The following is a 22,876-nucleotide window of genomic DNA, read 5'->3' as shown; positions in this document are numbered from 1 at the left end:
GCAGAGGAGAGAATAGTATTATAGGAGAAGATAGACTTGTATAACATAGTAGTCGAAGGGAGGGATGAGACATTGGTGGAGAGGGTTCCGGGGTCAATAGCCTGAAGGTCCCTAAATGTATTGGTAGTGATTGACCAGGTCTGGGGCAGGAGGGTGATGAATTGTGAATGCTATCAGATGATGGTCTGAGAGGGGAAGAGTTGAGGTGCACAAATTGGTGATAGAGCAGTTGGAGGTGAAACCAAGGTCAAGGCAGTGACCATTCTGGTGCTTAGAATGGTAGAGAACAGCTGAAGATTGAATGAGGATGTTAGAGTGAGGAATCTGGAAGTCCTGCCAGTTCCATGTGTAATACTCTGTGTGGAAGTCCTGCCAATTCCATGTGTAATACTCTGTGTGCAGATGCTCTAATTTGCATATGTTTTATGTTTGTTTTGTAAAATGACTGTTTCTTGGATGTGCTGCCAAATACTCATATACTGCTGCACATCATCCTCTATAATAAAACCCTAAATGCACATGCGCACTTACGATGCCGTGATCCCTGCCGCCGTGATGTGTGATTCAGTGCTGCACATGCGCACTACCTGCCTTTTGCCCCAATCTTCAATGCCGGCTGATTTCCTGTGTTGCTGCTGCCGGGACGCCTCTTCTCACCGCCGGACCAGCAAACGCAGCAGCCACAATTTCATCTTGCAGCCGCGGGGCATTTGCTAGGCCGGCCCACTTTGATAATGCGAGGTGGGCCGGCCTAGCAAAAGCCCTGAGGCTGCCCGGGCTAGCGGATGCTGGACAGGGGGAGCAGGGAAAGAAGAAAGGGTACTACTGGACAGGGGGAGCAGGGAAGGGGTGCTGCTGGACAAGGGGGGGGGTAAAAGGAAGGGAGAAGGGCTGCTGCTGGACAGGGGGAGCAGTGAAGGGGTTCTACTGGACAGGGGGGAGGTAAAAGGAAGGTATAAGGGCTACTGCTGGACAGGGGGAGCAGGCAAGGGGTGGTGGTGGTGGACAGCCGAGGAAAGAGAGAGAAAGAAAGACAGACAGCAGCCAAGGAGAGAGAGAGAGAGAAAGAAAGAAAGACAGACTGACACAAACATCTATTCTAGCACCTGTTAATGTAATGGGCTTAAAGACTAGTTATATATAGTTTCAAGTTTATTAGGTTTTTATACACCACCTATCAAGGTTATCTAAGCAGTTTTACAATCAGGTACTCAAGCATTTTCCCTATCTGTCCTAGTGGGCTCACAATCTATCTAACGTACCTGGGGCTATGGAGGACTGAGTGACTTGCCTAGGGTCAGAAGGAGCAGCACGGGGTTTGAACCCACAACCCCAGGGTGCTGAGGCTGAAGCTCCAACCATTAAGCCACACACTCCTCCAAAAGGCTTCATTATAGGCAGAATCTGAAGTAACATATCTAGAAAATTCTGAATATATGGATTTTGATTTTCTGACCTAGATGCTTGTACAAAATGATGCTTAGGGGAGGGTTACCATATGGCTCCAGAAAAGGACAGATTGAGACATCCCAGTTTTACTTCTACTGAAAGCAATGGAAGTAAAGAAGACAGATTGAGACATCTGGGTTTTAAATGGAAGTAAAACCTGGATGTTTCAATTTGTCCTCCTTTTTCTGGAGTCATTAGAGGGGAATTTATTAACGGGAGGAAAACAATTTAGCGCTCCCTATGTTAACAAGCACTAAACGCTAAGACATCCATTATATTCCTATAGGCATCTTGGCATCTAGCACATGCTAGTCATTAGTGTGCATCAAAGCACTTGGCACCTATTTATGAATTCCTTGCTTAGTCTCTCAGAGTGAAACCCTAAAATAGACTCTTAGGGCATCACTTGTTTAATGCTACGTTATCATTAAAATGATATTGCATATATGAACTATTAAAAGTTTATTAATTTTGAGGATTTTTGTTTTCACTGATCAAAATAGGCAAGATTGGTTTCCATGGAGACCACTGCATAAGTGGTTAATGGTCCTTGCTGGCTTTGTCCTCGATCAAGGTCTTCCTTTAGACTCAATATAAAATAAAAATATAGCATTAAGACACAGTTGGGAGCATATCACTCAGCCATTACAATATGCTTTGCATGCATTATGAACTTAGTATTAAAATGTCTCAATCTCCTGGAAATTGAAGTTGGCTTGGAAAATGACCATTGTTAGATTATTCTTTCTATACTGAGCCAGTGTTTTGTCCTAAATTGCTATGGAAACACTAATGCATGAAAATAAGCAACAGAAGTACCAGTGGGGTGTTAAAATAAATACAAGCCTATTGTTATGAAGGCTAGTACATCTGTTGCTTTCACTTGATTTTGTTCATTTGTGATTTCACATTGAGTGGTTTTTAATGTCATTTGCATTGCTTTTGGAATTAAAGAGCACTTCATTAAGATAATTATAGTGCCGTTCTCACAGTGCAGAGTTAAAAGGGACAATTCTGTAACTGGGAGCCTCCTATTAGGTGCCTAAAGGACATGGGTAGGAGTTTTTTTTCTGTAATGAAAAATAGGCACCTACTTTCCATCACAGACTACTAGTGTGACTGGGTATTAATGTGCCTAACAGTTTGGTGTTCTCACTTAATGCCAGCCATAGAGCTGGAATGTATATAGGTTTGTGTCTTAAGGGCATCAGAGATGTATATATATTTCAGTATTCTTTGTGTTACACATGCATTAGTGGGATCCCTGTCTATATATCACTCATTCTTCACTCCTGCATATGCCCCCTTGCAAATATGCTTGGTGTAAGTAAAGCAGATATTTGCAGTATAGCACTTAGATACCATGCTAGCACTTCCTCATGTAGGTGCTCATATACACAAGTAAATGCCTGTATTTTATTTTTTTTTACATATAATATTTCTTTATTCAGCAAACCAGTACACACATAACATAACAGAGTAAAGGGTACTCAGAACTTGCACATAATAGAAGGAGGCCTGTATATCATACTCTCTGTTTAAGAGGACAAGAATATCCAATAGCTTTGTCTCTTAAAATTTTAGGAATCATACTCGACCGCTATTTAACCCTGGGGGAGCATACTGATATGCTTGTAAAAAAAAATGTTTCTTTGCATTATGGAAGTTGAGTTCCATCAAAAAATACTTTGACCCTACGTGTTTCAGATTTCTAGTTCAAGCATTAATTTTATCTATTCTTGACTATTGCAATATAATCTATTTGGGAGCTTATAAAACTGTTTTAGGAAGATTAAGGCTAATCCAAAATGCAGCGGTCCATTTAATTTTCGGATTAAAAAAACAGGAGCATGTCAGCCCTTACTACCATCAGCTGCACTGGTTGCCAACGGAAGCAAGAGTACTTTTCAATGCTTGTATTTGCTATAAGATGTTATTTGGATTAGCTCCGCTATATCTTCTCTCTCAATTTGAATTTCGACTAGGCCTATTCAGCGTACTGGTTTATTTACTTTTCCTAATCCCAAAAATTGCCGTTATAAAAAATATTTTGATTGATCTTTGGCTTATCAAGCAGGTAAAGTTCAAGCATGGTTAGATGACCTGATTCAACAATCTGCATCTTACTGCACCTTTAGAAAATTGGTTAAGACCTATTTGTTCAAAAAATCTGTTACTTGATTGATGACTATGTCATAGTTTCTTATTGAATTTTTCACTATTGAAATAATGTACTACTTTTCTGTGTGCTTTGTATCATCACTGGAATGTCCAGTACTCTTCATTCTGTGAACCGCCTAGAACGTTTTGGGTGCTGGCGGTATAGAAAAATAAAGTTATTATTATTACCTCTTTCCAAATTGATCCACAATGCCTCTTCCTTGCCCTGCAGATCCTGCAATTGTGTGGCTTTAATATAATCTTTAACATATAACGTTATTCCCCCTCCTTTTCTTCCTACCCTGTCTTTCTTGAACAGATTATAGTCCGGTATAACTACATCCCAGTCATGGTTCTCTGTGAACCACGTCTGTGATCACCACTATATTCAATTCATTTTCTTCCGTCACAGCTTCTAGATCTAGAATCTTGTTTCCCGTACTCTGAGCATTAGTATAGTGTATACTGCTTTCCAGACATTGCCCCGTTTCCCATCCGTGTATTCAGCGATTTACTTACCCGAGAGCTTATACTCACCCAGGGGCTTTGATCACCCTGCCTCATTGCTTCTAGTTTAAAGTCCTCTTCAGTAGATTAGCCAGCCTGATTCCAAAGACATGTCTTCCCTTCTTTGATAGATGCACACCATCCTTGCTCAGCAGCCCTTGGAAAATCATTCCATGGTCCAGGAAGCCAAAACACTCTCAACAACACCATTCAAGTAGCCACACATTCATCTCCAGGATTCAAGCTTCTCTACCCTGGCCTTTACCCTTGACAGAGAGAATGGATGAGAATACCACCTGCAAACCTGACTGCTTCACTTTCTGTCCCAGAGCCACAAAGTTACTTTTGATATGTTCACATCGGTACCTGACAGTATCGTTAGTGTCAAAGGTATAAATAACATAAAATACTTAAGCATTTACCATGAGACAAAAAATATAAAGACCAAAATTACTGATCATTATTCAGCCCGCAATGGTCAGCATTTTTATGTTTTGTGTTTTTTTACATTTACTACCATTAGCCAAATAAGCCACTGATATTCAGTGTGTGGCCATATTTGGGTACCGGCATTGAATATCCAGGGTTGATTCCTACTGAGCTAGCTGCCAGGACTTATCTGGGTCCTGGACTATATTCACTTGGGACCTGCATAACACACTTATTTCCTAGATGCAGCCAGTGAGGTTAAGTTAGGTTGTTGTTGTTGGGGGGGGGGGTGGAGTATTCTTATCCAAGAGGTTAGGAGAGGGGTCTGAACCTGGAAAAAATTAGGCTAGTCTGAGCTTTGATAGGGGAGGAGGTGGGAGGGAGGGGGAGAACATTGGAAATATGCCAGCTGGCACTGGAAGTTATGCAGATACTGGCTGATATTCAGTGCCAGTACTGCAAGTAGCTGAACAGGCAAATTTAGCATTGGATTTTATGTGGTCCTAGTTGCCTGGTTAACTTTGCAGGTATGACCACTAGATATCGTTGGCATCTGCATAACTCTCAGCTACTCCTTAATTCCACCCACATAATGCACTTGTGCAGCCTATCTCCAAAATGGCTGGTTTTGTCCTAATATTCAGCACTACCTCCCAGTTAATTGCCTCTAAGTAACAGCAGTTAGCAGGCTACAAGAGATTTAAAAAGGCATGAGCCTCTCCTGCTCATCTAAATCACTTTGAATATTGACCCCTTATTCATGAGGCACTAATGGAGAGGACTCAGTAATAATTGTTCCGAACACAGTATTTCTTCTTCAGATCTTGAGGGACTCATGAAACTGTCTTCAGTGCTCATTGAATAAGGTAAATGTGTGCTCCTTGTAGAAATATGAAACATTGCACGTGAATAATTTGTGTCTCCTGATGTGATGGATATTTTCCTTATAAGCCCACATTGATTTCCTGCAGTTTGTTTCCAGTTGCATTACTTTTTGCATAGTGGCATTGCTTACCCTGGTATATAGCTAATACTAATGGATGACTGATATTTTCTGGAAAACAATTTAGTCTTCCTGTTAAGCACCAGAATTATTTTATATTCAGGAGCCCTGAAAGGTCTTAACTAAATGATGATTATTAGACAGGTTTAATTTGAATTGCTGCAGCTATAGGCATCGGAATGGGGTGGCATGGGGGGTGGCCCTGGCCTCCCCCAAAATTGGCACTGGCTTTGCCCTGCCCTGCCATACCTCCTGTGATGATCCCTGGTGGTCCAGAGGTGCAGCGGGCAGGAGCGCGCTTTCTCTGCTCCTGCCTCGCTTCTAATCCAGTCGGTGGCGGCTGCCACTGAATTGGGATTCTTCTGCCGCTAAACATCAATGAGCAGGAGCGTGATTTGGTGCTCCTACTCGGTGCTGAGTGGCTTCTTAACTGGCTCCTGTGAATCTTCGGGCAGCGTCGACGAGATCAGCATCTTGCCGTCGGCCTATCCCAGAAGTCTTTTTTCAGTAGCATAGACAGACTTCTTTCTTCCTGAACAGTGCAAAATATAGACAGCAGATGTAATTTCTCAAAACTGACACAATTCAAGCACTAAATTGAAAATAAAATAATTTTCTCTACCTTTGTTACCTGGTGATTTTGGTTTTCAAACTATCTTTCCCAGTCTCTGGCTGCAGTTCCTCCTGTCTGTGTCCTTGCCTTCCCATCTATCCATGTGTATCATCTCCTTCCTCTTTCTTCTCCCCTATTCCCATTTATCCATAAGAAACATTTCTTCTTATCTCTTCCCTGCTGCATCCATTGCTGTGCACCATCTCCTCCCTCTATTTCCCCTTCCCCTCTATCCCTATGCACCATCTCATCACTCTCCCATGGTCAGACATCTTTGTCTTCCCCCTTCCCCCATCATATGGTCTCTCTCCTCTCCCATGGTTTTGCATCTCTCTCTCCTTCCCTCCCTCTTCCCATGGTCTAACATTGTTGAGGGTGAAAACATAAAGGTTATAGCTATAGTACCAATAAATTTGTTCCATTAATAAAAAATATCAAATTTTAAGAAAATTTTAACTTTATGTAATTGGTGGCTTTGAAGGACTCCAGGATGGGTTTTAACCTTTTCCTATTGTGTGTCCCGGATGACGGGACATTCCAAAAATGACATAGACCGTGGATAAACAGTCTGTATTGACTAATAAAGAGCCAGGAACACTTAATATTTGAATTTGCAGACTTATAACTTATTTACATTATGTTTACAATAGCCATAAATGATAAATAACAGTGAATAATACAAAACTTTGCTAAAATAATTACGATTGGAACCAGCGTGACGTAAAATTTATTACGATAGGAAAAGATTAAACAATTATTTTCTGATCAAGCCAAATTCATGGGAAAAACTTCAATTTCCACAGTTTTTCCAACTTTAGGTTTTTCTGGACAAACCTACTGTCCAGCCAGGAGGACACTTTTCACAATGGATGTTAGTGTATGGTCATTTTAATAAAGGATTTTAGATGAGTCTTTGCAACTGTATTTGTGATATTGGTTTTGATAGATTATGCTTGTTTCAAGATATATTATAATATAACAACTTGTGCGAGAGCATATTTTCTGCACATATTTGCTACAGAATTATGGTTGTTTGCTAACACATATGAACTTTCCTGTCAAAAAACATACAGCTAAAAATTCATGTATTTTTTACAGAGCCTGGTGAAAAACATTCCAGAGCAGAAGGAACTCAATGCCTTGGCACAACTGAAGAGTGAATATGAAGACCTGTGTGAGCCAGAACAGTTTGGAGTTGTGGTATGTATTGTACCATGCATATAACTAAACTGGAAATTGTCAAAGATTGAGTAGAAAATGGCATAACAATGCTGTATATATTTTTAATCCAAAGTATATGCATTGAAAATTGACAGCACATATGTTTTAGCTTAATATTAGTTATAAATCTTTGGCTAAATTAGGAACTGAAACTATTCAAAGGCTAATGTAGGACATACTTATTCCTGTTCTTGATGTATAATTTAACAGCCCTTTTCTGTGGAAGACATTTTAAAGACAAATCAAATCTTGTATCTCTCTGCTGATTGGCATCAAAGTGCTGTTGATAAATAATGAAGCTGCAAAAATATGTTTGGAAAGAACACATAAGTATTCCTTTATGCAGGGTCAATGATGACTTTCTTTCCGGTCACTCAAGCATTATTGGTTTTTGTCAGTTGTATAGAAGATTATTTTTCTTGTGACTGAAGGAATTAACATGCTTGTAGGTTGCACATCCCTCACCCTGGGGCCTTTCAGAAAGGTTAGCTGGCATAGTAAAGTGGTATAATCAGTGTGTCCAAAATATATTGGGCTCTGCACTCAGGGGGCAATTTTATAAGATATGCCTAACATCAGACACAAATTTTGTACCAAGTTTATAGTATAACTGCTCTTACTCTTATCATTGGTGCCATAAATTGATAGGTACAAGCATAAGTGCTAGCCACTATTCTGTTAACTTGTTGTGTATGTTGCTTTGCACATTCCCATGGATAGCGTATAGACATATAATAAGCAGATGAGGCAGCAGCCATTTTGAATAGCTACTGCAAGGAACAGGGGCAAGGGGACTGCGCTCCTGCCCTCAACTATGCTGTTGGACCACCACCTGAATGGCTAGAGAGAGGTTATTGTCAAGGGTGGGGAATAGGAAGGTGGTTCCGGGGCTGGTTGTTTTTTTTTTTTTTTTTCTTAAGTTATGTGGGTGCCATAGCTAAGCGGCCTAACTTCATAGCTAAGTGGCCTAATTTAGGACAGCTTTTGAGCTGTCCTAAATTAGGCTGCTTACTTATACGGGTGTTGGTACTGAATATTGCTGAGACTCACATAACCTGGGGTTCTTCCCCAGTGCTGCTCCTGACCTGCCTACTTTTTAGTTGGACGGTCTGCGGGGATATTCAGAGGCACTCTCCAGTTAAGTAGCAGCTGAATTTGATCTTGGACCCTGCCTGAACTTGACTTGGGTTTATTTTATTTTTTAATTCTCTTTCATTTCATCTGACTTTTTTCTGGGTTTGATTAATTTATGCTATTTTCTTTCTCTTTTGCTTTTCTTTCTTTTCTTCATGCATTGTTACTATATTTTGTAGTTTCCTTACCCCAGCCTTTTTGTACGCATGTTGTATCTACAGTTCTCCTCCTTCTTTCATATCTTTCTAACATGTAATTAAATTCTTCTTCTATAACTACTATAATTAGACTGTGAGCCCACTGGGACAGAGATGGATTCTCCCTCATTTCTATTGTATTACTACTGTAAACCATTTAATACTTATGTGCTAGTGATATATCAAATATAATAAATCAAATCAAATCAAGTGCTGCTGAATATCCCCACTTAGGCTCCTGCTCACTTAAATTGCTTTGAATATCAGCTCCTTTGTGACTCTATCACAGTTTCTTGATCTGCTGATAAGCACTTCTAATAAAATATTTTTCACAATATCGGTTCTAGAGGAAAACCAAGTTTTGTATAATAGTGATTGATTCAACTGTGGGCTCTATTTTTTTTCTGATTCAAGCCTGAAAGCTAGAAGTGACTGGCACTGCTAGGCAGAAGTGTGTGATCTATCATCTAGCAGAGTTGCATCATAACTGCAATGATATCAGTGGGTTGGCTCGTAAGAAAGTAATTTTCTAAGAAGGGTGCCAGCATTTAGGTGCCAAGAACCCATGTAAATGACCATAATACTGACATATATGTGCATATGTTTGCCAGTATTCCAGCTACATGCTCCTATAAAATGATGCCTAAATTTAATGGCCCATCATCTGTAGATGGCCAGATACATGTGCAGGGCATACATAAGAATTGCTGCAGCTGGGTCAGACCAGTGGTTCATCGTGCCCAGCAGTCCACTCCTGTGGTGGCCCTTAGGTCAAAGACCAGTGCCATGATTGAGACTAGCCTTACCTGCGTACGTTCTGGTTCAGCAGGAACTTATCTATGTCTTGAATCCCTGGAGGGTGTTTCCTTTATAATAGCCCCTGGAAGAGTGTTCCAGATTTGTACCACTCTGTGGGTGAAGAAGAACTTCCATACGTTTGTACAGAATCCATCCCCTTTTAACTTTAGAGAGTGCCCTCTCGTTCTTTCTACCTTGGAGAGGGTGAACAACCTGTCTTTATCTACAAAGTCTATTCCCTTCATTATCTTGAATGTTCCAATCATGTCCCCTCTCAGTCTCCTCTTTTCAAGGGAGAAGAGACCAGGTTTCTCTAATCTCTCACTGTACGGCAACTCCCCCAGCCCCTTAACCATTTTAGTCGCTCTTCTCTGGACCCTTTTGAGTAGTACAATGTCCTTCTTCATATGCTTGATGCAGTATTCCAGGTGGGGACATACCATGGCCCAGTACAGTGGCATGATAACCTTCTCTGACCTGATTGTGATCCCCTTCTTAATCATTCCTAGCATTATGTTTGCCCTTTTCACCGCCGCCATGCTCTGTGCGGATGGCTTCATTGACTTGTCTACCAGTACTCCCAAGTCTCTTTCCTGAGGGGGGGGGGGTCTCTCTGAGTTCTGCACCAGACATCCTGTATTCGTGAATAAGATTTTTGTTACTGACATGCATCACCTTGCAGTTATCCACGTTAAACCTCATTTGCCATGTCACGGCCCATTCCTCGAGCGTGTTTATGTCACGTTGCAGATCTTCACAATCCTTCTGTGTCTTCAATACTCTGAATAACTTTGTATCGTCCACAAATTTAATCACCTCGCTTGTCGTATCAATTTCCAGGTTATTTATACATATGTTGAAGAGCACACAAACAACTTTTTTTTTGCAATCGGTGCAAGCATTTATACCATCTATTGAAGCAGTGTATATTTAGTTAGAGTAGGTATTTTTTCTGGCCCTGGAGGGCTCAGAGTTCTTAAGAAATGATAGAAGTAAATTGGAATTTGTATACCCTGCTCTAAATCATTTTGCTGCTCCTCCACTCCACATGAAGGTTAAAAAAAATTTGTATCATAAACATCCACAGTTCCTGAAGCTCTCTCAGAGCCTAGAATACCATAAGAACATAAGAGTTGCTATACTGAAACAGACCGAAGATTTGTATCATAATCTCTGACAATGAATTCCACAGTTCAATTACAAGTTGAGTGAAGAAATATTTTCTCTGGCTTGTTTTAAACTAAACTAAAGCTTAATTTTGTATACTAAGTCATCATTCTGAGAAAGTTCGACTTGGTTTACAGCAATTAAATAAACAGGGAATGATTTACAAATGATAAATAGAAGATAAAAGCAAGATTTCAAAAAAAATAATTTTCAAAATGTTTGGCAAATAGAGTAGTTTTTAAAGATTTATGGAAAAATTGAAATGAACTGGAACTCCTTAAAATAAAAAGGGGAGATCATTCCAGAGTTGAGAGAGTTTAAAGACCAAAGATTGACTGAAGATCTTGACTCCTTTAATCCCTTTTTTAGAAGGAAGGGAGAGTTTAAATTGTTGGATACCTCTTGCAAAGGAGAATCGGTAAACATTCCAAAATAAAGGAATAAGAGGATTAAAGATACCATGTATAATTTTAAAAGAAATACAAGCGCATTTAAATTGAATTCTAAAATAAACCGGGAGCCAATAAAGACTCTGAAGCAAAGGGGTCACATGGTCAAATTTACATTTTCAAAAGATCAGCTTTGCAGTCCCTAATCCTAGTATTTTTGGAAAGAGTAAACAAGTGAGTCACATCTGCCTGTTCCACTCTACTCATTATTTTATACACCTCTATCTTATCTTCTCTGAACACTGGCACCTCTCCTCCTCTCTGCACCTCCCCCCATACCTCTTTAACTGCTTGATAGCTGGAACAGCATCTTCTTCTTGCTGCTCATGTTGGCATCAGCTCCCTTATGACATCACTTCTTAGTGGTGGGACTAGGACGTCATGGCAGAAGGGAGCCAATGGCGTGAGCAGCGGGTGGAAGATGCTGCTCGCACTGGCAAGCATTTCAAGAGGTACACAGAAGCATGCAACTGGCATGGAAGAGTGGAGGGGCACCCAAGCAGCGGGGAAGAGGGGGGGTTGCACAGCGCGGTGATGCCGGGCACCACCGCCACGGGCGCTGACCTCCCTTGCTGCACCTCTGTCTTTATATAATAATGTCTAAAGAGGGTACTTGTTTTCCCTCTAGGTATTCCATTATAAAACTGCTCTGCCCTACCCATGTATATTCACTTTAACATATAGATATAGTTGGTGAGAGAGAACACTGCACATAAGCAAGGATTACTTCTCAATACAATCTTGAAAATGCTTTTATGTTTTGAAGATAAATCGTAGTTATTTCTTCTCTTTGGGCTGACATTCAGCTCACAGCTGTCATCTCAGTAGGAAAAACTGAACAACAGATACAGATTTTGAAATGTTAAGCTGCAGCACATCAAAAAATATTAAGAAGATCTTGTTGCTTATGGTGTGACACAACCTACTCCTGCCCCCTACAAAAATGAGAACCACAGCATCTCTTCAACTACTGCTATTATCTGTCTGCACAGCACCATCTCGAAACTGCTCTACAGTAGAAAAGTCTGAGAATAGAATTTTCTCTGAAGACAAGTAAGACTAATAACGCCTCACCTAGGAGTGACATCACCGATAGAGAATGGCACAGGAAGCTGTACTTTAGCAGACTGCTAGAAGTGTTTGAGTAGGCCTACTGCGCATATTCCTTTCCTGCCCGCTACTGCCCCCACAGGGATTGCCTCAGTTTTAACTTTTCAGCTTTGGTTTTGTTTTGTTTTTTTAAACCGTTCTATTTGGGTCCAGTTGCTGTCACATAGCTTAGTGTTAGTCATATCTTTTAGTGAATCTAGTCAGGTTTCACCCAGTTTATTCTATTTATTTTTCTATATTAGGGAATTTTGGTCACCATCTAAGTTGTTTGATTTTGCAGTGGCTTTTTTTCTAGACATGGACTGATTCTATTAACAGCGCCTAACTTGTAGGTGTCGCTGCGCACGGTTGTCAATCAGCCACTAGGCATCCTTTAAAGAATTATGCCAAGAGGTGTCTTAAGGGGATTTATGCATCGCTAGGCATCCTAGAGGTAGGCGTCAGTGTAATGATGCATAGGATGGCTGTTTTCCATTCTAATCGTGGTACCATAATTGGGTAGTGAAAACCACATTAAAAACTTTAAATACAGCTAAAAATAAAGAAAAAGAAAATTAGTAAATTAATAAAGACGAGCTAAAAAGTGGCTTTATATAAGGTAATTGTTGTATGTAGGAGGACTACATGTTGCACGAACACTTCACAGATCCATATTACATTGCATAATCACGCAATCCTGAATAGGGCTGCTGGATTTCCTCTTTGAAAAAAGGACATCTGGCCTTGCGTCATTCCGCCCCGGCCCCCCTATTCTGCCTCCAGCTCCGCCCCATTCCTCCCCCAGCCCCACTCCCTACAAACCTCCCTAAGCTCAAAGGCCACATTTAGAAGCCTTTGCGGAGGTGTGGACATTGATGCTATGACGTAACATGCATGCATGCATATGACATAATCATGGTAACAGTCACACATGTGCAAAGGCTTCCAGGCGCAGCTTCTGAAGTCAGGATTTCAAAAACCTGGACAAACTGCCGGGTTTTGGAAATCCCTCTGAGTGCCCAGACAGTCCTCTAAAAACACGAATGGTAACCCTAATCCTGATGAATGGTAACCCTAATCCAAATGAATGGTAACCCTAATCCTGAACATAGGTACAGTATATAATTTAACATTAAGTACGAGGGTGAATATTAAAGACAATTGTTAAATTATGCAGTAACCAAAACAAAGCTAGTGAAATGCAATATATGTACTCATACAGTGTCTGTTGGATAGTTTGTCTACGTACAGTGCAGCACTTGGTCTGTAGTCGTATGGCAGGCACGAGATCAGAAACATGGATGCTCCATTGCAAAATTGCACCATTGAAGAACAATATGCAGTAGTGTGCTTTGTTTGGACAGAAGGAGTGAAACCTATGGAAATTCACCATTGGCTATTGACTCAGTAAGAACATAGCACTATGAATCAGCAAAAGGTTTATGAGTGGGTAAAAAAGTTTGAAGTGGGAAGAACAGGTGTAACTGATGAAGGGCGTTCTAGTCGCCCATCAACATCACATACACAAGAACACATTGATAGGGCAGATGCCGTGATTAGAGAAGACCGACAGATAGCGGTATCTTAATTGGCTGCAAATTTGGATATTAGCTCTGGATCTGCATTTGCCATAATGCATGATGACTTAGAATACAGGAAAGTCTAGGCATGATGGGTTCCCAAACAACTTAGTGATATGCACAGCACCACTAGATCTCTAAGATCTTTCTCTCTTTTATGTGTGATCATTAATTGTTAGTCAGAAAATTATTCAATATTTTGAATAATGTACCAGTGTTTTCTAAGGAGTCTTCAAGTTTCAAGTTTCAAGTTTTATTTAAATTTGATGGTTCGCTTAATATTTCTAAGCGAATTACATAAAATGTACAATTGGGGTAAAAACATTAAAAATATTAATAAAGTTTCTACAATAAATAAAACAGAGCAATTTCAAACTGACAATACTGACAGGTTATACAAAACTGGAATGAATTGGAGAGAACGAGAGGGAAAAAGTTACAAAATTTTTGTTTCCTAGTGCGGAGAAAAAGAAGGTTGAAGGGGGGGGGTAAAAACATTAGGGTTTGGGTATAGGAGATTGAAATTAAAATTTACATGGAAGATTGAGAATTTAGAGTTGAATGCAGCTTTAAAGAGGAATGTTTTTAACTTAATTTTAAATGAATTGAGATCTTTAGTATTTCTAATATACAAAGGAATGTAAGGCAATGTACACAAAATTGGGGAGTCCTCAGCTGGATCACCTTATCCATGACCTACCCCCCCCCCCCCTTCTCCCAAGAAAATGCAGTCTGAGTCAAGGTAAATCGTCTTCTGGCTGAGGATGCCGCCAGCGGGAGGTAGGAACAAAACCTCAGCACACACCACTCACCGAACACGGAGTTTGAGTTCCCCAAGTGACTTAACGCATACACGCCCCCCCCCCCCCCCCATGTGAACGCCGGCAACGTCCGTCTGATTTTGCTGCAATGGCAGTGCACCACAGCGTGCTTGACTACCGATAGGGCTCCCACTCCGCTGCATACTGGCCCTGCCTCATGCTCACCCTCCGGTGGTGCCGATCTCTCTCCCGGAGCACTGCACCACCATGGCGCCCTTCTCTTCTTCCTTGGAAGTAGGAATGAAGCGGCACACCATGTCCTCCCGATCCAGAGCCAACCCATCCAGGTGAGCACGAGCAGGCAGGTCCTCAGAGGCAGCGGAGGTGTCCTCTTCCTCCCGGCGCACCGCTGAAAAGATGGCTGCGCCGGGAGAGTCCTAATTTAATTGCCCGCCGCTCACTGTGTCCCCACCCCTTTCTTCCCCTATTGGCTCCTGTTCTCCCTGCCCTGACCCCGCAGGCCCCCCCTTTTGTGGCAGGCCTCGTGAGTTGCTCCAGCCTGCTTCTGTACATGCCAATTGTCCATGAATGGAATAAAAAAGTAGTTGGTAAATAATTTGTGAACCGAGGAAAGTCCAAAAGGAAGGACCTTAATAGTGATGGAATGTAATTCTATAAAATAGGGTGTTTAATAAAAGTGCTGGTTATGGTGATTATTTTGAGCCTAGTGTACAAAGTAAACTAGCCACCTAGGCCCATATTCTCTAAATGAAGCCTTAACATAGGAGCCAAAATGTCAAGGTGCCGTTTAGAGAAACCGAGCCCTAGTTTTATTTATAGAATACTAGCACAAGTAGCTGAAAATACATTTATATTGAAGATGCAATCACTTACACCAGTACTGTAGCTGCTATAAGAGTCAATGCCTAAATGTGAGAATGAATGCATGCAAATAATATTGTTCTCTAATTTGCATTCATACTTCTATGCTCCACCTATGAACACACTCACCGACAAAGTAAAGCCATCGGGCTGTGGCATATATTTTCCTTCTAGGCAGTAATCACTAAACCCCAAATTCTGTATATTGCGCCTTATGTTGAGCGTGCAAATTGTGTACACTGCCAATTTGTGTGCACAATTTGTTTAGCAAGTCTAATCAGTGCCAATAACTGGCAATTAACACCTTATAATTGATTCTAATTGGCACTAATTAAAAGTTACCCACACAATTTGGTTGGTGTATTCTGTAAAATATTGTGCACCAGTTCCAGTATGCAAATCTAAAAAGGGGCATGGCCAAGGGAGGGACACGGGTGGATCATAGGCATTCTTAAATGTTAGGCACACTGTTGCAGAATATACCTAATCAATGTACAAAGGCATTTAGGCCTGGTATTTCTTGGCTTAAATGGGTGCACCTAAAAGTTATGTGATGAACTGGCACTTAGCGTGATTCTATTAGGTGCATATATCTTTTATAGAATCACACTAAGCCATTCTAGTTAATGCCATATATAGAATTTGCCTGAATAGGCTACTTGCACATGTATATAAGCTTATAAGACATTAAGAGTGACCACACTGGTTCAGACCAATGTTCCACCTAGCCCAGGGGTGAGAAACGAGGGCCACAATCCAGTTGGGTTTTCAGGATTTCCCCAATGAATATGTATGAGATCTATTTGCATGCACTGTCTCCAGGATTTTGCAGAACTCAATCATACCCCCCTCCCCCTCAGCTGAAGTGCCCTAACATCTTTAGCCTTTCCTCACATGAGAGGAGTTTCATCCCCTTTATCATTTGTGGCTGCTCTTCTTTAAAAGTTTTCTAATTCCGCTATAATCTTTTTTGAAACCAGAGCTGAATACAATCTTGCAACCAGTTTTCAGTCCATAGCGGAACCTTAACTCCTATTTCATGGCTTTTGAATTTCCTAAGGAGTTCCTGATGAGTCAGGAGTTAATTCTATACATTAGGTGCTAATATTTTTATGCCAGTTATATGCATGAATGTTTGGGCACACATATGTATATAAATGCTAAAAGTCTGCCTAAATAAAACTCTATTACACATAGTTTACATAGCACCTATTTTACAGTGTGACAAACCCAGGTCCGTTTTGGGTTTTGGCCAAAACAAACCTGAATCCGTATCGTGAGCAGGAGTATTCACAGTGCACCTAGATGCAAGAGGGCTGATCAGGTGACCTGCCAATTGATTGATGAAGCTGACTTCTGCTCTGTTTCTGACATGGAGGCTGAAGAGACAGGGCAGGATAAGATTAAGAGAAAAAGCTTCACTCCATGCAGACCTGCCACTGTCAGAAAGCTTATTCAGTTTGAACAGCCTGTTAAAATTAAGACCAGGGAGAAACCTGCCTGTAATAGCAGGAAGCAAGCCGGTGTGTGGGAAACCCTTCCCCCACCTGCTCAGAGGGGGAGTGGTTATTCACAGGATATAAGGAGGCTTCTGAGAACAAGAAGGGGGCACACACGAGAGAAGCAGACGGAAGAATGGGAAGCTGAGAAGGGGCAGTCTCTCTCAGACTGTCATATGCTGGAAGCAGACGAGTTACCTCTTGTCTGGGATACTGGAGTACAACCAGAAGGAGAAGCCATGGAGGTGCAGGAAAGCTGTTTAGGAGCTGACACTCTGCCAACACCCATGGAGACACAGTAAGCCTGAGATTGGGATTTAATTTCTTTATGCTGCCAGCTTGTCTCTTACCTGTTTGAAGCCAGTGCAGAAGCTCTCCTGGAAAGCCACATTTTGAGGCTTTCTGTAAAGCAGGAATGTATGTGTTTTCTGACAAACCATTTTGAATGTATTTCCTGTTTGGTGATTCAGCTAGGAAATCTCGTTGGTCCTGCACAGCTGTGCCTGATTGCTACAGCAACGTTTAGAGGGAAACGTTTGCCTGATTTTGAACTCTGAATAATGCTGTGATTCTTATGTGGTCTGGATTGTTTGATAACAGCATTACTTACCTGAGTATTACTGCTCTGGTGAAGAGGACTGTGTTTCTTGATTGGTTAAAGTCCAGAAGCAGGGGACTGTACACAAGGCAGTGCTGATCAAGATTCAACTGCCTGATTATATATATATATTTGGAACCTTTTTGATTTCATTTAGTGGAAAGGGACACGCTGGGTTTAAGCTTTGGTCACGTGCCCAGGTGTTCGCTGCGCCTTACAGGAGCCCGGGTTGTGACAACAGGTATGTATACACATAGGCAAAGGCTGGGCAGAGCACAGACAAAACTCACATTTACATGCTTAACTTAAGTAAATGGTGCTAAAAAAATTAGCACCAAAAAAAAAATCAACACTGAAAGGTATTCTATAAAGAACATTCCCAGGTTAGGCATCCTTTCTAGACTAATACATAGAGCCTTGATGAAAACATAAATAATTGCCATAGTGAGACAGATCGAAGATTAATCAAGCCTAGTATCCTATTTCCAAAAGTGGCCAACCTAGGTCCCAAGTACTTAGCTAGATCCCAAGTAGTAAAACAGATTTTATGCTAGGAATAAGCAGTGGATTTCTCCAAGCCATCTCAATAATGGCCTATGTATTTCTTTTTTCAAAAATTACCCAAATCTTTTTATAAACCTCGCTAAGCTAACTGATTTCACTACATTCTCCAGTAACAAATTCCAGAGTTTAATTACACGTTATGTGAAAAAATATTTTCCCCGTGCATCTACCTACCTACAGCTAGGTGCAATGATTTGTATTAGCCATTGAACTAGTGTAAATCCTTGTGTCTAAGTTAAGGGTGTAATTGTGGACATATGCTAGTATTCTAACATGATGGTTACATGCATTTAACTCTCATTATAGAATTCTTGCTTAGCACGCATTAACTTGGCACCTAACTTTAGGCAACCTCTTGAGAATTATCTCCTATATGTCTAATCATTATTTTGAAGACTGCAGCTCAACAACTAGAAGTGCTAAATTCTAAAACAGGGAATAGGAGACAAAATGATATAAATTGATAAAGCAATGCTTTATTTGAAGTTTTTTTGGTGAGTTGCTTGCAGCATTTTGATTTGCTTTGGATTCTTTGTTCGCAGTATATGCTGTGAATGGCAGTGTTACATTGACCAGGAATGTTGTATTATGGAAGAGATTTGACTTATGAGATTCTTGTCTATCACAAACCCCCCCCAAAAAAAAAAACCAAAAATGAGACGTTCCGTTCTTCAGTTGATGTGCAAGATATTAATAAAATGTGTTGACAGCTATCATGAGAAGTACGAGTAGACAATGTCTCTAAAGAGTTACAGAGTTTTGTTTATGGAGGTTTTCGACTATGTATCAGCTCAGCAAACATTTTTCCTCGGTGAACAAACACATCCTGCTCATAAGCTAAAGGTCAGCAAAAATTATTCAACCAATTAACTGCAACTGTTGTTTCTGATGACTTTTCTTCAAACTATTCTAAAACAGACAGTGAACAAAGGAAAGTATGTAGGAACGTGAGATTTGAAGTTGATCTGAGAAAGGGAATGTTAACTCCAAACTAGTTAAGGAGCAAAACATATTAGAAGACTTGTGCTGCAAGTGTATATGTATATAGTGCATTGGCACATACAGTATACATGGCTTACATGTACTGTATGTATACATGTCTGAATAGCAACTTTAGACAAATTGCTCTTTACACAGTCCACTGAATTCCATACAAGGCATTAAAAATGTGCACATAAATTTGGGCAAATGCCCAATTTATGCACACAATTTAACTGAATAACTAGCCAATCAGGATCTTACCAAGCTATTATTGGTGTTAATTAGATTTAATAAAAAATTACATATGTAAATTTGGGAACAGGATCTAGCTTTTTATTACTGAGATATTTTTTGACTTTTAAGCATCCAATAACACAATTTACATCCTTCCAAAAATTTACAAACGTGTGACCTGTTAATGACACTCTGCTTGAACCTCTTTCCATTTTGTTGACAATTTTCTTAGACCTTTCATTAGTAAAATGCCATATATACTCTATCATTAACACTCTTTTTTTTTTATTTCAAAAATGTTCATTAGGGTTTTCAATAAACATAATACAAAAAGTCAAGCAATAAAGAACAAGAGAGGCATTTTCAATCTTGCAGTAATATCAGAAAAATGTCATCGGTATTCATAGACATATAATAGGAGAAGTTATATAATAAGATAGATATCATTAGTACAATAAAGAAATAGTACATGTCAGGTGGTAGAATGGTGCAATAGTCCAGTACAGTGGTACCTTGGATTACGAGCATAATCTGTTCCAGGAGCATGCTCGTAATCCAAAATGCTCGTTTATCAAAGCGAGTTTCCCCATAGGAAATAATGGAAACTCGCTTTGATACGTTCCCCCCCCCCCACAAGAACCGGCATTGCTCCCCCGAAGGCCCCCCCTGCAATCAGGCCCCCCCTGCTGCAATTGGGCACCCCCCCCCGCCGTGATTGGGCACGTCCCCCGCCGCTGCTTACTGTCATCTGGGCACTGGCACCGGCATGTCCTGTGCGTTGGTGCCGGTGCCCGAAGATCGGCCTCCTCTTCTTGCTGGGCTTTAAACATCTGCGCATGCTCAAGGCCTGCGAGTTCACGTTCTCTCTGTGAACTCGCAGGCCTTGAGCATGCGCAGATGTTCAAGGCCCACCAAGAAGAGGAGGCCGATCTTCGGGCACAGGACATGCCGGTGCCGATACCCAGATGACAGTAAGCGGCAGGGGGGGGGGGGGGGTGCCGGATCGCGGCAGGGGGGGTGTCAGATAGCGGGGGGGGGGGGGGGGGGCGCTCGTAAATCGAGCCATGCTCTGTTTCCGAGGCGCCGATTTTGCAAATGTTTTGCTCGTCTTGCAAAACACTTGAAAACCGGTGCACTCGTAAACCGAGGCACCACTGTACTTTCTGCCACGTCTTATTGAAAGTGGAAAGGTTGTTCATATTAATAGCAATAGATTTTTCATATTTTGCATAAAGACAAACAGTGTTCCACCATTCATTATAGTTCAATGCAGTAAAATCTTTCCAATAAGAGAGAATTATTTTGATGGCAATCAATAGTAAACATTTTAACAATTTATCATATTTGTTTAGTGTCTGTGGCATTGTGGATCCACCAAAGATAACAATAATATAAGTAATGGGTACCTTGATGGGCAATATATTACAGAGGATAAACCATATTTTAGTCCAGTAGGGTTGTAATAGGTTGCAATGGAAAAGCCTATGTATAAAAGAAGAATACTGACATGTGACATGCAGATAGCATTAATCGGGATGCAGTTTTGAATCCTACGAAGAGAAAGTGAAATAAGAACATAAGAACATAAGAAGTTGCCTCCGCTGAGGCAGACCATAGGTCCATCCTGCTCAGCGGTCCGCACCCGCGGTGGCCCATCAGGCCCATTGCCTGAGCAATGGTCTATACCTATCTATACCCCCCAATCCCTTTTTCTTCTAGGAATCTATCCAAACCTTCTTTGAAACCATTTAATGTTTTCTTGTCTACAACAGCCTCTGGAAGTGCGTTCCATGTATCCACCACCCTCTGAGTGAAAAAGAACTTCCTAGCGTTTGTTCTAAACCTGTCCCCTTTCAATTTCTCCGAGTGCCCCCTTGTACTTGTGGCGCCCCTTAATTTGAAAAATCTGCCCCTGTCTATTTTTTCTATGCCCTTCAGGATCTTGAAGGTTTCTATCATGTCTCCTCTAAGTCTTCGCTTCTCCAGGGAGAAAAGTCCCAACTGCTTCAATCTGTCGGTATATGGGAGATTTTCCATTCCCTTTATCAGTTTGGTTGCTCTTCTTTGTACTCCCTCAAGTACCGCCATGTCTTTCTTGAGGTACGGCAACCAGTACTGGACACAGTACTCCAGATGCGGCCGTACCATTGCACGATACAGCGGCATGATGACTTCCTTCGTCCTGGTCGTAATACCCTTCTTAATGATACCCAGCATTCTGTTTGCTTTCCTAGAGGCTGTGGCGCATTGCGCCGATGCCTTCAGTGTTGCGTCTACCATCACTCCCAGGTCTCTCTCCAGGTTACTAACCCCTAGTGGTGTTCCCCCCATTTTGTATGTGAACATCGGGTTCTTTTTCCCCACGTGCATGACCTTGCATTTCCCCACGTTGAAGCTCATCTGCCACTTTTCGGCCCACTTTTCCAGCTGCGTTAGATCCTTTTGGAGATCCTCGCAGTCTTCCTTGGTTTGAGCCCTGCTGTATAGTTTGGTGTCATCTGCAAATTTAATGACTTCACACTTAGTTCCCGCCTCTAAATCATTTATGTAGATATTGAACAAGAGCGGTCCCAGCACCGACCCTTGCGGAACTCCGCTCGTGACCCCTTTCCAGTCTGAGTAGTGTCCCTTTACGCCAACCCTCTGCTTCCTGTTTGCCAGCCAGTTTTTGATCCATCGGTGGACCTCCCCTTGTACCCCATGGTTCCATATCTTTTTAAGCAGTCTCTCGTGTGGCACCTTGTCGAAGGCTTTTTGGAAGTCAAGGTAAATGATGTCTATAGATTCCCCTTTATCCACCTGGCTGTTCACTCCCTCAAAGAAGTACAATAAGTTTGTGAGGCATGACCTACCCTTACAGAAGCCATGTTGACTCGGTTTTAGCTGCCCATTTTTTTCGATGTGTTCACAGATGCTGTCTTTAATCAGTGCCTCCATCATCTTTCCCGTTTGGGGGAGGATGGGCTGGGGAGGGCTTCAATGGCTGGAAGGGTGGAGATGGGGATAGAGATTTTGGCAGTTGGAACCCAAGCCCAGTACCGGGTAGAGCTTTGGATTATTGCCCAGAAATAGCTAGAAACATAGAAAAAGATGGCAGAAAATGGCTATAGCCCACCAAGCCTGCCCATTCCAAATACCCGCCCTATGGTTTCACTCCCCTAGGGATCCCATGTGAATATCCCATTTTCTCTTAAAGTCCGACACGCTGTTGGCCTCAATCACCTGCAGTGGGAGTTTGTTCCAATGATCCACTACTCTTTCAGTGAAGAAGTATTTTCTGGAGTCGCTATGGAACTTCCCTCCCATGATTTTCAGCGGATGCCCCCTGATGGTCGAGGGTCCCATGAGGTAGAAGATATCTTCTTCCGACTCGATACGGCCCATGATGTACTTAAATGTTTCAATCATATCACCCCTCTCTCTTCGTTCCTCAAGTGAGTACAGCCTCAGTTTATTCATTCTTTCTTCATACGTGAGATCCTTGAGCCCCAAGACCATCTTAGTGGCCATTCGCTGAACCGACTCGATTCTCAGCACGTCCTTCCGGTAGTGTGGCCTCCA

At 41.5% G+C, this 22,876-nt stretch overlaps 1 protein-coding gene across 6 annotated transcripts in view; it reads left to right on the top strand.

Moving 5' to 3' along the window:
- The window catches only part of DIAPH2 (diaphanous related formin 2), a 1,499,255-nt gene that overhangs the window by 823,594 nt on the left and 652,785 nt on the right, over positions 1-22,876 (top strand). For all 6 annotated transcript variants that reach the window (XM_033944799.1, XM_033944798.1, XM_033944797.1 and 3 more), the window contains one exon: positions 7,260-7,361. In XM_033944799.1, coding sequence (XP_033800690.1) covers positions 7,260-7,361 — 102 coding nt within the window. The remainder of the gene's footprint in view (positions 1-7,259; positions 7,362-22,876) is intronic.

Source organism: Geotrypetes seraphini, chromosome 5, assembly GCF_902459505.1.
Source record: "Geotrypetes seraphini chromosome 5, aGeoSer1.1, whole genome shotgun sequence".
Taxonomy (NCBI): Eukaryota; Metazoa; Chordata; class Amphibia; order Gymnophiona; family Dermophiidae; genus Geotrypetes; species Geotrypetes seraphini.
The sequence above is the reverse complement of the archived record's forward strand: the minus strand, read 5'-3'. Positions and strand labels throughout refer to the sequence as shown.